We start from the raw sequence: 16,289 nt of genomic DNA, 5'->3' as shown, positions 1-16,289 counted from the left end.
TGTTTGATTGAAAAAAACAAATATATATATTATATAATATACAGACTTTAGTTAGGTATCATAAACCTATAATTTATATGATAGAATGCGAGATTTTGAAATATAACAGGTATAATGATATACATATGATAAAAAGCTTTTTGTATCAATTCCACTATGAACCTAAAAGATTTTTTGTGAATCTTCCCAAATAATTGAGAAAATGTATTTATTTTTTGATTAGGCTTAGGCTTTAACAACAACTCTATACCATACGTACGTTGTACATGTTAAGTTATATATTAGCATGTACAGCCCCACACATATTTAATAACTGTATTATTTTATCTACATTGTATTTTAGTTTAATCTTTTGCGAATCTCTCTACGTCGTCATTGGTTAACTGATGTTTCGAACCCGTTGCAGGATCCATATTCAGAGTAATTGTCACCGTTCCACTGTCATAATTATACAACGAAATACAGACATTTTATAATAAAGTATACAAATTTTATAAAATACAGAAGTTTTATAATAAAATATAGAAATTTTAAAATATACAGAAATTTTGTAATAAAATAAAGACATTTTATATTAAAATACAGACATTTTATATGAAAAAAAAAAATTTATAAAATAAAGAAATTTGATCAAATACAGAAATTTTATAAAATATAGAAGTTTTATAATTAAGTATAGAAATTTTATTAAACACAGACATTTTATAATAAAATATAGACTTTTTATGAAGTATAAAAGTTTTATTAAACACAGAAATTTTATAATAAAATATAAACATTTTATAAAATACAGAAATTTTAAAAAATATAGAAATATAATAAACAGAAATTTTATAATAAAATATAGACATTTTGTAAAATATAGAAATTTTGTAAAATATAGAAGTTTTCTAATAAAATATAGAAAATTATCCAAGAAAGTCCACATAATTCGCAACATAAACAGTTTGAATATATCAATAGCTGTGTGATAGATCTTCGCAGAATCTCTTGCGGGATCCATTTCTTTACCTTGAACAATGTATTCTTTATTTATATGTGATGTAAATAATGTACTAATTTCTGTTCACGTGTTTTTCCAAACATATGTGTTGCACAGTCTTTCTAAATTGTCAGTTACTTTAAAGTCAGAATAGAATACATGATAATGTATTCATTATTCGTATTATAGTCTTTGCATTGCTTACAAGCAAATATGCCACACGTAGTTGTTTTAGAATCATTTTTGATAATACAGTTTCGCAAAATGATTAACTTGGACTGAATACATTTAAATAGTCCGATGAAAACGAATACAAAAACATAAAGGAACTCACAGCGTTATACCATATTGTGTAAAACATTTGCTACAGAAATAATTAAACCAATATTATAATATATAACTATATATTTCATGTCAAAAAAAAAAAAATTCTAATTACATTAATTTTCTATATTAGACATAAAGGAGCGGTACTTTAAAATTTTAATTAATAAATAAATGTAAATATGTTGAAATTTAAAATAATACTATTACGAATATTGTGCATGCAGAAGATAAAATTAATATATAATTGTTTAGGCTTGTTTGTCATCATCAGATTCAATGGTTTGCTCAATTTCCTCTTGTTTTTTAGTCTTTTCATAGTAGCAAAAAGTTATTTTCAAGAAATTCGCAAAGTTTGTTTTATCTCCTAAAAAAAAAAAAAATTATATTTGTATGAGCAATGGTCAATACGAATTATGATTGATTCGTTAATGTATTTTTGCAGATCTACCGTCGAAATTTTGAGGATGACCGCCTTTTGGCTTATCAAACATATCACGTCTTGCGAGTTCCACCCAAGAAGAAAACTCTTCATGTGTGAGGAAACCATCACTGTCTTTGTCGTAACTAACGAAATCTCTTAAGAATCCCTGGACTATAAATGTATCCATAATCCCTTGTTCATCCATGTGTTCCTGAACCGTTTTCAATGTAAAAAATAAAAAACCAGTACAGTGGGGTCGGTGCATAGTGGGGACGGAGCATAGTTGGGTCGGGGCATAGTGGTGACGGGGAGGTCACAGGTTTACAGGAATTTTTAAATCTGAAAGTGATAAAATCACTTTCGAAAAAACGCTTCGATGCAAATCGGTAGTTAGTATTTTCAAGCCAGTACAGTCCAAACCAAGCACAGTATAAACCAGCAAAGTTAGAAAGTTTTAAATGAAGGTTCTGTATTTACAAATGAGCATCGAAGCGTTAATTTGAAAGTGATTTTATCCGAGTGGACTAGTACAGTAGAGTATTGGCATAATGTAATCAAAGCAATGAGGAAACGGAGAGGTCACAGGTCTACAAGAATTATCATAAATAAAAGTGATAAAATTGAATAAAATCGCTTTCAAATAAGAGTAAAACCAATACCTTCTCGCTTTGCATCGAAGCTAAAACATTTTTCTGGATTTTTGTGTAAAAGACATCAAAAGTGGTCAAATTATATGTTTTTTTGGGTCGGTGATTACGAATTTAATATCAGTTCTCAATTTTAATCATCCGGAAAGAACTTAAGTAAAAAAAAAAAAAAAATTGAATTTGTGTAAACTTTAAGTCAAAAGTGGTACTTGATCGCAAAACCTAATAGTATCATTCTGCATAGATATAAATAAAATTGTTTTAATGATTTGATCAATTTTTTTTAAAGATTTTAGGTGTTTTTGTTAAAATATACGCAATGTGCGAAAACACGGTTTTCCGGCAATTAAAAAAAAACTGTAGTGCCGAATTTTTCACCCGCTTAATATGTTATGGATACATATGAGTTCCAACTACTGGCAAATTTTGAACCCAAAAGTTTTAAAATTACGGCTTAAAACCCCGAAAAACAAAAAAACTTGTACCCCCCCTAGGGGGGCGGGAAATGGGTATATTTTGAATTTGACAAAACTGACGTGCGCGGGCATACCAAATAAATATTTCTTATACATTTCAACTCGATCCGACTCTTTTTCTCGATACTATAGCCAGTAAAAGTTCTAACTTAAAAACTTGTACGGGTTTTTTTTTTGTTTTTTCAACTTTCGTCTGTGAAGACTTAAACTTTTTCAACTTTTACCCCCCCAAAGTACAAACTAGACAAAATTTGTGATTTATAGAGTTGCTATTCAAAGGAATTGGTCTAGTATTAAAAAAGTTACAGTGTATACAGCGAAAAAAAAAGCCCACATCAGAGTAAAACCAATACCTTCTCGCTTTGCATCGAAGCTAAAATATCGTTTAGACAATCAAAAAGTTAATTAGCAGGTAATGTAATAATACAGCGAAGACATTTTATGTTTATAAAAAAAATTAATAATTTTTATTTTGTGTACCGTCCTACAGCGTTCTGCCGTAACCAGCATCAACTCCAACAACTCATGTGCGGCGGATCCTGTGCAGGTTTCAATAAGTATTATTTCAAATATTATGTATTATAGCTGAACGTATGAAACGTGAAAACTTTAACATTATATTCTTACGGTTGGATTTGAACAGCATTTTCGAATCATGTTTCGGGTCAGCCATACCAAACTCTTTGAAGATTTTTTGAATTTCCAGAGGATCAATACTACCGGAATCCGTTTTGGACAATTATTATACAAATCAACGAACTTTTCTATTTGCTGTAGGTCTAAACCATAACCCTATAATGTAAGCATTCATATAAGAAAGCAATACTTAAGATGAACATTTTAATGGTATTAATCAGACTGATAATGTTATTATCGTAAAATTCGTATGATTAGAAAACAATGAATTTAGTTTTTTGGATGTATATTCAAATAAAATAACAATTAATATTCGTTTGATACTTTATGTTTTAAAAATGGCAAAACTGAAAAAAATGATTAATAAAATTTCAAAAATCAAATAATTCAATTTGTTTTATTGTGTTTTAAAAACATGTTTTATTTGCATTGTTCGTTTTTACATAATACAGATTTAATTTAATATATATTTTTAAGAATTTAAAATAGTACTATATTTTTATTGAAAATTCGAACTTTCAAAGTCTCAACAGACCATTGCTATTTAATATACAACGATAAAAAGTTCGTTGTTTTATAAAGCTTTTATTTAATAATCCGCTAGAGATTATATTTTTCCACTTTTTGCACATAATATAAAATTGCTTACTTCTGGTTTTATTTCCAACATTATCAACAAGAAATCCGCTTCATTAATAACAAATTGAGCTTTAATTGAATTCAAATTTAAAAATTTCGACATTGTGTAACCAGCCTTTGAAAAGATCCTTTTTTTTTTATCAACTTTAAGTTTTTTGACTACTTTATCGATCTCCGTATCGTCTAATTTAAAATCTTCTAATACACCTGGTAGCTGTTGAAGACTAAGACGTCCATCTTGGTTGGAACTGTTTGCGTGTTCGGTAAACACACTGAGGAAAAACTCCACTTCAAAAGGTGTAAGCATTTGAGTCTATGTCCAATGTATACACACAAAAAACCAATGCGTTATTCATTTAGAGTATTACGATATTTGATTACGGTTGATGTAATTTTTTTGTTTTTAGTTTTAAAAAGTAATTTTAGACCAATACCTGGAAGCAGTCGTGTGTTTTCTTATCTTTATACGCCAATGTCAACAGTAACATCTTTAAATCTACAGCATTGTTTCCGTCTATACGAATTGATTAGTACACAATTACTTTTAAGTCGTTCATTTATTTACAGTATAGAATGATTAATTTTTGGTAATCGTGAAATTTGTCAATAAAAATGTAACTTTAAAGAGATCAAAAAAAGTGTCAGAATTTTGTTTTTCATTAAATGGTTAAAAACGTGAACATTTAAATTTGAATTATATAAGTAGCTAATTAATAGCAATAGCCAAATACATCTGTATCGTATTTTTTTGAATTTATTACATATATTTCTGATTTTCTGTTGTATAATTATTGTGAACGAAGATTTAGATATAAACCACAGACTTTAAAATTAGATGACGTGTAGGTGTTATTATAAACAAATGTTTATTATTTCCGTTTTCTACCACGGTAATAACGGTTGTTTTTACTTACTAAAGTTTGAATTCTGATAACACATATTGGTGATATACTGACACGTACACAGATATACATAATAAACTAGATTGCTAACTAGTGATAAGAATTTTGAATTCGACGTGGGCCATTTTTGTGGGATAAGTGTACAAAAATAAAATAATATATATATGGGATGGGAGGTGAAGTACGGTAGATAGTTATTTCTATCTGCACGCATCACTCTACCGCAATCCACTTCCCATCCTACACTGTAAACTTAAATACATTTAAAAGTAATTCCAAAATTTGTTGTGAACCAGTCGATTAATATATAATATGATTCACATATCACAATGCATCTTAGTGCTACACTCTAATTGCCTGTATGTATCATAATGAATGGAAAATTAAAACAATATTTTACTTGAATCGCGATCAAAAAGTTTTTTAGACTCTTGAATTCCAAAAAAATTTTCCATAAGCTGTGTGATTTTTTCTTCGGCAATTCGGCCAGCAGACATTTTGTGATTTTCGTACAGATCAATAATTTCACATAGCTGTGTACTGTTCAGTCCAATGCTCTAAAATAAAATATCATCAGTTACAGTTACACTAAATGTGTATTGCCATGACGTGGCAGATCAACACTTATTTTATACACCGTTCTGTCAAACGAATGTTATATAATCTACACACATATATTAATTATTTTTAGACATTGTTTTATCTGAGATAAAGTAATATCTAAATACCCTTACCCGTGCAGACGTTAAGAGATACAACGCGCAAAGAATAACAGCAGTTTTAAAATGCATTGTACCTTTTTAAAGAATTAAAATGCAAACGAAAAAAAATTCAAACCTGTGTAAAAAAAAACGACTACGGGGACCGAAGTAATATAACGAATAAACAGTCGAACAAGTATTTTTTACTTGTTTTTCGTATTGGCGCAAGTGTAAAAACTATGTTTGCCGGCCAAATTTTATTAGACGTATTTGGTCGATGGCAAGGTGGAAGATGAAGGGTTTTACACACAACTGTAGATTTTTGTACCATTTTTTTGCAGCAATATTATTTACAAAAACACGTATTTTTTTTTTACCTTGGATGTGGAGATGTGTTAGTTTTTTTTGTATACAATAAAAGTGTTTTTATTTTGTGTTGTTTAGCTGTTGATAAGAGCCGACGAATGTATATAAAAAAACCCATTTATTATATTGCTTATTACACGGATAACAAAGAGAACAAATGATTAAGAAAACCCATGAAATAAACACAATTTTAATAATTCTACTGTCTTTACAATGCTCAATACTGGACCAATTCCTTCGAGTAGCGACTTTATAAATTACAAATTCCATCTAGTTGGTACTTTGAAGGGAAGTGTAAAATTTAAAAAGTTTACTGCTTCACAGTTAAAATAAATAACATATTAATCGAAGAAAAAATTGGGAACTTCAGTTTTTCTTTAATTGCCGGAAAACTGTTTTTCGCAGATTTTGTATATTTTAACATAAACATTTTAAAACTTAAAAATGTGTTACCAAATCATTACAATATTATTATGGGCATCTATTCAGAATGATACTATTAAGTTTTGATACTTTAGTACCAGTTATAATTACAATTTTTGTTTTACTGAAGTTTTTTTTGGCTGAATGCGTTTTAAAATAAAATAAATCTTCGGCGTTTTGGATCGTGGCACAATTTTAAAATAATTTTTAGTCTGCATTTTCCTTTTATGCCCTTTCGCCATTAATATATAGTTTAGAGTCCAGGGTATTTTTCTTTTTTTTTTCATCCTCATAATGTGATTTTTTTGTACGCTGATGACGACGGCAAAGTAATATTTGGTCGGTCGGTGGTTACTTTTGAAATTATAACATTTATACAAATATTTGTAAAAAGTATAGTTTTTGTTTATAACTTCTAATGTAAGTTCGACCGACCAAATCTGACTTCACCATCGCCGTCAGCGTAAAGTACCATACATTTTGAAGAATAAACAATCGCCAAATATGCGTGGGCGCTAAACTGGATTAGTTCCATAACGCGTTATAATAACAAAAAAGTGTTGACACTGTTGTGTGCATTTCAGAATTATGACAAACGAAAATTAGAGATAAAGCAAATGAAGCAAATTTTAAAAGTTAGTACAATAGGCAGTTGCAAGTTGCTGGTAGTTATATATTTTCTACAATATTTTTCATAGTTCCTTAATTATGTTGCATTTAAAAAAACATTTTTGGTTTTTCCAATTTAAAACTATTTTAATTAATATACAAATCTTCACATAAGCATATCTTTTATTACACAATTTGTACTACACCGAGTTCAGTAATTCATATTATTACAATACAAACCTAATATTCTATCAGGTAAGTATCTCTGAAAGAAGTTTCACTTCATCCGCGCGTACTCGTAACACGCACTGGTTTTTTAAAACAAATTATGGTTCAAAACAAAATATTTGATCTAAAAAAATGTTAATTAGCTTAACGCTGTTAACATTGAGCCGCTTCAGTACATTAATTCTCGTTACTTCGTTTGAAAACTAGCCAAAGCCACTCCCTGTCAATACGCCATATGCATATTTTTTTTTTTTATTTGAAAACTGTTACAATTTTTAACACTCTTAATTTATCCTATTAGTCGTTGACCGATTCCAAGTAAGATTTATACAATAAGATTTAACACAGTTGGGTGTTAAACCATAAAATGGGTACTCAATCAAATTGTTTGTTATGTTTAACACAACTACTGGAAATTGTGAAATACTTTATTTGCTTACCAAGATACAGTTCAAATAAAACTGCACAATATGGAATTTCCAAAAAAATATTTAGTATTTACAGTGAACTCATGAAAATGATCTGTGCATCTTACTAATTCTGTGTTCATGTATTTATGTTTTATTATTTGAGAGACATCTAAAGTGAACCCATACACAATGGTAAATCATTTAATTTATTATACTCTTGCGGCATGATTACCGTTCCCTTTTTGTACTTTAATATAATCTAAAGATTGAAAATATTACCAAAAAAAAAAAAAATTATAGCAATCTATTCTGTAATATTTGGTAATTGTATTCAAAATATGTACGCGGTGTATTGTACGAGACCTGCAAGAAAATGAAAATTTGCACAGATTTTTGTTTATGACCTAGTTTAAAGTGTGTACAAATGTTTTTTTTATAAAATTGATTCTGATATTCGTGATCAATCGTGCTAATAAAGTAAAAAAAAATAATTAAAATTATAACTACCAACCCGTTGCGAAGCCGTCAACATTTTTAGTATTTTATTATGTTCACGAAATCTTCAATCAAAACGTTGTTATTTTTAATAAAGATTACATTCTCCTCTTCACTTTTTCTCTAAAACAAATTTAAGAAGCGCATTTTGTTCAGTAATGACTGTTTTTGGTAAGGCATAGATGCAGCATATTTTTATACCGCACGTTTCATTAATTATAGTACACAATAATTTTGCGATTTTTTCTTTATGAGACATATTAGTTATTTTTTTTTTTTACAATTTTAGTCTACACTCAAATCTATACTCTTCCTGGTAATTTGTCAATTGTTGAAACTTTAATGTTGACATACATAACTAGTTAACATTTTTAATTGCAAATAATTTGCTTAAAAATTGTTCTGATCTATAATGCGTTTTGGATAGACAAGGTCTATGAGATTGAGATGAATTCGACTGAACATAAAAAACTAAGAAAATTCTAGAGCACTAAATATGAATCAACCTTAAAAACAGAGAACAAATTGTGCCACGATCCAAAACACCGAAGATTTATTTTATTTTAAAACGCATTCAGCCAAAAAAAACTTCAGTAAAACAAAAACTGTAAGTATAACTGGTACTAGAGTATCAAAACTTAATAGTATCATTCTGAATAGATGCCCATAATAATATTGTAATGATTTGGTAACACATTTTTAAGTTTTAAAATGTTTATGTTAAAATATACAAAATCTGCGAAAAACACAGTTTTCTGGCAATTAAAGAAAAACTGAAGTTCCCAATTTTTTCTTCGATTAATATGTTATTTATTTTAACTGTGAAGCAGTAAACTTTTTTAAATTTTACACTCCCCTTCAAAGTACCAACTAGATGGAATTTGTAATTTATAAAGTCGCTACTCGAAGGAATTGGTCCAGTATTGAGCATTGTAAAGACAGTAGAATTATTAAAATTGTATTTATTTCATGGGTTTTCTTAATCATTTGTTCTCTTTGTTATCCGTGTAATAAGCAATATAATAAATAGGTTTTTTCATATACATTCGTTGATTCTTATCAATAGCTAAACAACACAAAATAAAAACACATTTATTGTATACAAAAAAACCATCACATCTCCACATCCAAGGTAAAAAAAAAATACGTGTTTTTGTAAATAATATTGGTGCAAAAAAATGGTACAAAAATCTACAGTTGTGTGTAAAACCCTTCATCTTCCGCCTTGCCAACGACCAAATACGTTTGGCCGACAGAAATAGTCGTTTACATTTGCGTCAATACGAAAAACCAGTAAAAAATACTTCTTTGGCTGTTCGTTATATGAATTTGGTGCCCGTAGTAGTTTTGTTTTACATGTACTCGTTTGAACTTTAATTCATAAAAAAGGTACTATGCATTTTAAAAGTTCTGTTATTCTTTGCGCGTTGTATCTCTTAACGTCAGCATGGGTAAGAGTATATAGATATTAATTTATCTAAGATAAAATGTCTAAAAATAACTAATATGTGTGTGTAGATCATACAACGTTGGCTTGACAGAACAGTATACAAAATATGTGTAAATCTGCCACGTCATCGCAATACACGTTTAATGTAACGGTAACTGATATTATTTTATTTTAGAGCATTGGACTGAACAGTAAACAACTATGGGTAATTACTAAGCTGTACAAAAATCACAAAGTTACCGAAAAAAATATCACACAGCTTATGAAAGAATTTTTTGGAATTCAAGAACCTAAAACACCTTTTGATTGCGATTCAAGTAAAATATTGTTTTAATTTTCCATTCATTGTGATATCTACGGGCAATTAAAGTAGAGCACTAAGATGCGTTGTGATATGTGAATCATAATATATAAACTTGAGTTTATTACACTTTACAATTAACATTTGACTGCTAAGTATTGTTAGAAAACTTTATATAAGGTGATTCATCTTGGGTAAGACACTCATTTTTCAGGAAAATATGAACGTTTTGACAAATATTTATTCTATATACAGGGTGTACCACAAATATAGACAAATGAAATAACTAAGATTTTTGTTCATACTCATTGGCGCTATAGGCGCCACGTTTTTTATTGCACCTAACTATTTAAAACAATTTTTTTGTAACACTTATTTTTAAAATTTCAAGACATCCATTTTATTAAAAATAATTTGGTGCAAATTTTGACCGGTCGACAACTAGTTTTGGATAATTACTTTATTCAAGTGTACAGTGTGGGATGGGAGATGGATTGCGGTAGAGTAATGCGTGCAGATAAAAATAACTATCTACCGTACTCCACCTACCATCCCATATATATTATTTTTTATGCACACGTATCCCACAAAAATGGCCCACGTCGAATTCAAAATTCTTATCACTAGTTAGCAATCTAGTTTATTATGTATATCTGTGTACTTGTCAGTATATCACCAATATGTGTTATCAGAGTTCAAACTTTAGTAAGTAAAAACCACCGTTATTACCGTGGTGGAAAACGGAAATAATAAACGATTCTTTATAATAATACCTACACGTCATCTAAATTTAAAGTCTGTGGTTAATATCTATATCTCTGCTGTACTGCACCGAGAGATTTAAGCAGCACACTTATAAGACTTAGAAGATATGTGAAAGGTAATTCAGACAGAGAATAAACAAGTTTTATAGTAATGTTTAATTAACACTTTTAAACACAATAATAATCCAAGACAATACTTATAATAGTGACAAAGAGTCTCAATTAGATCACTGAGTATACTAATTAAGTACTGAGGTGTCTAGCTTAATAACTAATGCCCTTTTATATTAAACTAAACAATGGTTAGTCCTACTACTACTCAATAATAATAACAATAGTCAATAACGATAACGCGTGATTGGGCTATTGGCCAACACGCGTGGCTACAAACAAGTAAAAGTATTACAACATCTATATGGCAATAATAATAAGACTAATAATAACAAACAGTAGTATTGGGATTATTACACTGCTCACAATAATTATATAACAGAAATTCAGAAATATATGTAATAAATTCAAAACAATACGATACAGATGTTTTGGCTATTGCTATTAATTTGCTATTTATATAATTTAAATAATTTTAAATTAAAATTATTTAGACCATTTTTGGTCATTCGAAGAACAACAAAATTCTAATATATTTTTTTATCACTTAAAAAGTTACATTTTTTCACGATTCCTCAAAATTAATCACTCTGTACTTAAAAAAAAAAAATGAATGACTAAAAAACTATTTGTATGCTAATCAATTTATATAGATGAAGCCAATTCTGTAGATTTGAAGAAGCTACTATTGGCATTGGCGTATAAAGATAAGAAAACGCACAACCGCTATTACGAGGTATTTGGTCAGAAATAACTTTCTAAAACTAAAAACAAAAAAAAATGTATTTTAACTGTAATCAAATATCATTATATTCTAAATTAATAACCCATTGATTTTGTGTGTGTATATATTGAACTTAGAATCAAACACTTACACCGTTTGAAGTGGAGTTTTTCCTCAGTGTGTTCACCGAACACGCAAACAGTTCTGACCAAGATGGATATCTTAGTCTTCAACAGCTACCAGGTGTTTTAAAAGATTTAAAATTATACGATAAGGAGATCGAAAAAGTAGTCGCAAAGCTTAAAGTTAAACAAAAAAAAAGGAACTTTTCAAAGGATGCTTACATGAAGTCGAAATTATTAAATTTTAATTCAATTACAGCCCAATTTATTATTACTGAAGCGGATTTCTTATTAATAATGTTGGAAACAAAACCAGAAGTAAGCAATTACATTATGTGCAAATATTATTTAAAACATAATTTGAACACATATAAAGATATTTATATTTATATAGAAATATAACAGTCTAATAATTAACACCAGTGAAATGTTCATCATGTTACATTATAGGGTTACGGTCTAGACCGACAGCAAATAGAAAAGTTCGTTGATTTCTTTAATAATTGTCGCAAAACTGATTCCGGCAGTATTGAACCTATGGTAATTCAAAAAATCTTCATCGATTTTGGTATGGCTGACTCAAAACACTATTCGAAAATGCTTTTCAAATCCAACCGTAAGAATATAGTCTTAAAATATTTAAGTTTCATACGTTTAGCTATAATACATAATATTTGGAATAATACTATTTGAAACGTGCACAGGATCCGCCGCGAATGAGTTGATGGAGTTGATGTTGGTTACGGCAGAACGCAGTAGGACGGTACACACAGTTAAAATTATTATTATAAAATTCCTTTGCTGTGTTATTATTTATTACATTTCCTACTTAATAACTATTCTGAAAGTCTAATCAATAATTTTTACTGTGAAAATTGTACAGGAACACACAAAAAGAGGGGTTTTGGATACATATATAGTCAAGTTTTTCTTAGACGAATTCGTTAGTCACGACAAAGACAGTGATGGTTTCCTTTCGCATGAAGAGTTCGTTTCTTGGGTGCAACTCGCAAGACGTGAGATGTTTGATGAGCCAAAAGGCGGACATCCTAAAAATAAAGATGGTAGATTCTCCAATCAAACGAATTAATTATAATCATTATTGACCATCGCTCTTAAAAATGTGATTTTTTTTTGTCAGGAAGTAAAACACACTTTGCGAAATTCCTGAAAATGATGATTGCCTACTATGAATAATAATATGAAATTTACATTTATGTTTATAGCATAATAATTATATCTATTCTGTTATCAGCTTTAAATAAAAGTGAATATAATATATTAAGCAATACAAATTGATTTTGCGTGTTAAGTAATACTTTAGTAACAGAAAATAAAATATGGCCTACGTTGACAAATTTTAGTTGATATTAATAATAATAGTATTTTATTTATTATTAAATGTTCAACGGATCAATCTCAAATTACAATTATAATTTTATTTCATCATCATCCAAGGTAAAACAACAAGTTGTATTTTATAATTTACGAGAAACACAGTTGGTTTGTTTTGATTTAAGAGACGCTAAACAGCAAGTTAAGATCAAATTATAAAATACATTAATAAGTACACTTTCGAAAATTAAGTATCTTCTTAGCTATTGTATTGTTATTATTAGTAATTGTTATTTCCTTTTATTTGCTATATTACCAATAGATTATAAATAACTTTCTTGTAAGGTATTTTATTACCAACATTTAAATAAAATTTGTATCTTATGGAATACTATTTAATTATAGATATTTTTCCTTTTTTTTTAAACCAGTAAGACAATCAGTCTGAATTGATAATCTCACCAACATGTAAGCAAATATGCATCGAATTACGTTATGTATTTAAATGACGTTTATACGGTTATAAACAGTAATTTTATATTATGTCATATTCTTTGTTCTTTACCTATTATTCCATTCCAAAAGGACCGTCCAACGAATTATTTTCTCTTCACAATTTTTTATCCGGCAAAAAGTTCTCTTTGGACTATACACTTATAATGTATATATTGATTTGTGTGGAAACTTGAAAATGTTTCATTCTACTTACTTATGTAATTTAAACTACACATGTCATATGTTCCGTTTTCCTTGCTCTTATACATCTTTTTGTTACTAAAACTTGATAATAATATAACTCCTACCTATAATATTTTTTAACTATAGAAAAGGTATGATATATGTTGTAAGATGTGGTAAAACTAATTCATACTCGACAACGAAACTCTGAAATCGTCAACTAATTTAGGTAACAAGTAGAAATGATGTTTTATTTAAATAGTAATAATTTGTGGGAGTTCTTTAGCTCACCCGACTTTAAGTTGTTCAATTATACTTTCATAATATACGGAAAAAATTGTCTGTACTTGGAGTTTCACAAGTAAATATTCTACACAACGTTGATTTATAACCATATGTGATAATATAGTTTCGCAAAATGATAACCTCACACTCATGTCTGAGACATCTGACTTATCTTGTGCAGTCTTATATTTAAAATCTTAACCTTACTATGAAAAAAGATGTGTAAAAAATGTATAACGAGTTTGTGATTAAAATAATAAAACCTTTGCTACAGAGATATTTCAATCAATATTATAATATATTACCACATATTTACAAGAGAAGATTTCTGAAGCGGTACTTTAAATACCTACCTAATTACAAAGTAAATGTAAATATTTTGAAATTTCAAATAGTATAATTACGAATATTGTGCATGCATAATATAAAATTAATATAATAATTTTAAAGCTCGCTTGTCATCATCACGTACAATAGCTAGCTTAATTTCCTCTATATAGTAACTGAACATAATTTTTAAGAATTTCGCAACGTTTGTTTTACCTTCTAAAAAACTAAAATAACATTTTTATGAGCGGTGGTCAGACATAATTAAGACTAAGTCGTTATTATATTTTTGGAGAAACTACCATCGTTATTTCGAGGTATATCCAAGTCTGGCATAGAAAACCAACAACAATTCATGGCCTTCATCTTAGTAGACAACTCTTCCTCAGAAAGGAAGTTATACGAATTCATCTAAGAAAAACTTGACTATATAAATATCCAATAAACCATTGTTTGTCCATGTGTACAATTTTCAAGGTAAAAATATTATTTAGACCATCAAATAGTTATTATTCTTATCTTTATGTTATGTCTATTTTCTATATTTGTTATCCTTTGTTTAAATGTACTTTAATTTAAAATAAATAAATTAAGTAGGTAATGTAATACATATTAATACAGCAAAGAAATTTGAACCTTATAAACAAATTATATAGTTTTACTTTTGTGTACCTTCCTACCACGTTCTGCCGTAACTAGCATCAACCCCATCAACTCTTTCTCAGCGGGTGCTGTGCATGTTTCAATTAGTCGTATATCAAATATCATGTATAATAGCCTAACGTATGAAACGTGAATATTTTAACAATATACCTTACACATTAGGTATACACACACAAAACCAATGCGTTATTCATTTAGAATATTATGATATTTGATTACGTTTGATGTACATTTTTTTGGGTTTTAGTTTTAAAAAGAATTTTTTAATCCAAATACCTTGAAGCAGTCGTGTGTTATATTATCTTTATACGCTAACGTCAACAGTAACTTCTTCAAATCTACAGCTATGGCCCCAGCTATATAAATTATTAAGTACACAATTAGTTTTAATTGGTCCATTTTTTACAGTACAGAGTGATTCGTTTTGGGTAATCGTAAAATTTAAAAAAAAAAAAAAAAAATTAGAATTTTGTTGGAAATCAAATAGGCAAGATTTTGAACGTTAAATTGTGTATATTATACAAATATAAATAGCTAATTAATAGCAATAGCCAATAACATCTGTATCGTATTGTTTTGTACTTATTATTTGTACTTCAGAATTCTGAAATATATAGACAATAATATACTCAGTGCAGATTTTAGTTTTATATGTGTAGGTTAGGTACTGATAACACCTATTGGTGATATAGTGTCACGTTTTTATGGAATTTGTGTGCATAAAAAATGTTATATATATATATATAAAATCTGTGCTAACAAAACATATGTTCAACAAACATATTGTTAATAAAAAGAACGATGTTCAGTTGCAGCTGTATGTTAATTTTACAGTGTAGTACACTCAATTTTATGGAACGAGTAAAAAATGTAAAACAATATATTACTTGAATCACAATCAAAAAATTCCTCGGGCTCTTGGATTTCAAAAAATTTTTTCATAAGTTGTGTGATATCATCTTCGGTAATTTCACTAGCAGACGTTTTGTGAGTATCGTACAGCCTAACAATTTCACTCAGCTGTTTACTGTTCAGTCCAATGCTCTAAAAAAAAGTATAATTAGTTGAAGTTATACTTAATGTGTATTTTGATGACGTGGCGGATTTCCACATATTTTATATTCTGTTCTCTCAAACCAACGTTAATTTATTTTAGACATTTTATCTGAGATAAATTGTTATCTAATTAATACTCTTACTCATGCTTACGTTAAGAGTTACAATGCGCAAAGTATAACAGCACTTTTAAAATGCATAGTCGTTTTTT

General features: G+C 28.5%; 2 protein-coding genes across 2 annotated transcripts; one reads left to right on the top strand and one right to left on the bottom strand.

Annotated features, from left to right (window-relative positions):
• Window positions 1-1,557: 1,557 nt before the first annotated feature.
• Window positions 1,558-5,876, bottom strand: LOC126835619 (uncharacterized). Its single transcript, XM_050568318.1, has 7 exons — window positions 5,765-5,876; window positions 5,431-5,587; window positions 4,563-4,642; window positions 4,139-4,441; window positions 3,529-3,645; window positions 1,750-1,941; window positions 1,558-1,617 (listed from the first exon to the last, which is right to left on the bottom strand). Exons 1-7 carry the CDS (start codon window positions 5,819-5,821, stop codon window positions 1,558-1,560), a joined length of 966 nt encoding a protein of 321 aa, XP_050424275.1. The 5' UTR covers window positions 5,822-5,876.
• A 3,762-nt stretch (window positions 5,877-9,638) lies between these two features.
• Window positions 9,639-12,943, top strand: LOC126833694 (uncharacterized). The gene is made up of 8 exons (XM_050565179.1): window positions 9,639-9,713; window positions 9,888-10,029; window positions 11,542-11,624; window positions 11,750-12,052; window positions 12,185-12,350; window positions 12,439-12,497; window positions 12,618-12,798; window positions 12,876-12,943. Exons 1-8 carry the CDS (start codon window positions 9,657-9,659, stop codon window positions 12,929-12,931), a joined length of 1,047 nt encoding a protein of 348 aa, XP_050421136.1. The 5' UTR covers window positions 9,639-9,656; the 3' UTR covers window positions 12,932-12,943.
• Window positions 12,944-16,289: the final 3,346 nt, after the last annotated feature.

The sequence above is a fragment of the Adelges cooleyi genome, unplaced genomic scaffold (genome assembly GCF_023614345.1).
Source record: "Adelges cooleyi isolate 19-005CV unplaced genomic scaffold, UGA_ACOO_1.1 ACOO_flye_CR_arks_rails_tigmint_CR_PRNA_1, whole genome shotgun sequence".
NCBI classification, from domain to species: domain Eukaryota; kingdom Metazoa; phylum Arthropoda; class Insecta; order Hemiptera; family Adelgidae; genus Adelges; species Adelges cooleyi.
The sequence above is the reverse complement of the archived record's forward strand: the minus strand, read 5'-3'. Positions and strand labels throughout refer to the sequence as shown.

Bases quoted from the DNA above. Each gene is read 5' to 3' on its own strand.
- LOC126835619 (XM_050568318.1), bottom strand. From the start codon at position 5,821: ATGCATTTTAAAACTGCTGTTATTCTTTGCGCGTTGTATCTCTTAACG. The intron at 4,442-4,562 runs GTATTGGTCTAA...CATTGGACATAG, and splicing joins AAACACACGACTGCTTCCAG to ACTCAAATGCTTACACCTTT. The intron at 1,942-3,528 runs GTATGGCTGACC...AAAACGGTTCAG, and splicing joins AAAAATCTTCAAAGAGTTTG to GAACACATGGATGAACAAGG.
- LOC126833694 (XM_050565179.1), top strand. From the start codon at position 9,657: ATGCATTTTAAAAGTTCTGTTATTCTTTGCGCGTTGTATCTCTTAACG. The intron at 11,625-11,749 runs GTATTTGGTCAG...TATTGAACTTAG, and splicing joins CGCACAACCGCTATTACGAG to AATCAAACACTTACACCGTT. The intron at 12,498-12,617 runs GTACACACAGTT...AAAATTGTACAG, and splicing joins CGGCAGAACGCAGTAGGACG to GAACACACAAAAAGAGGGGT.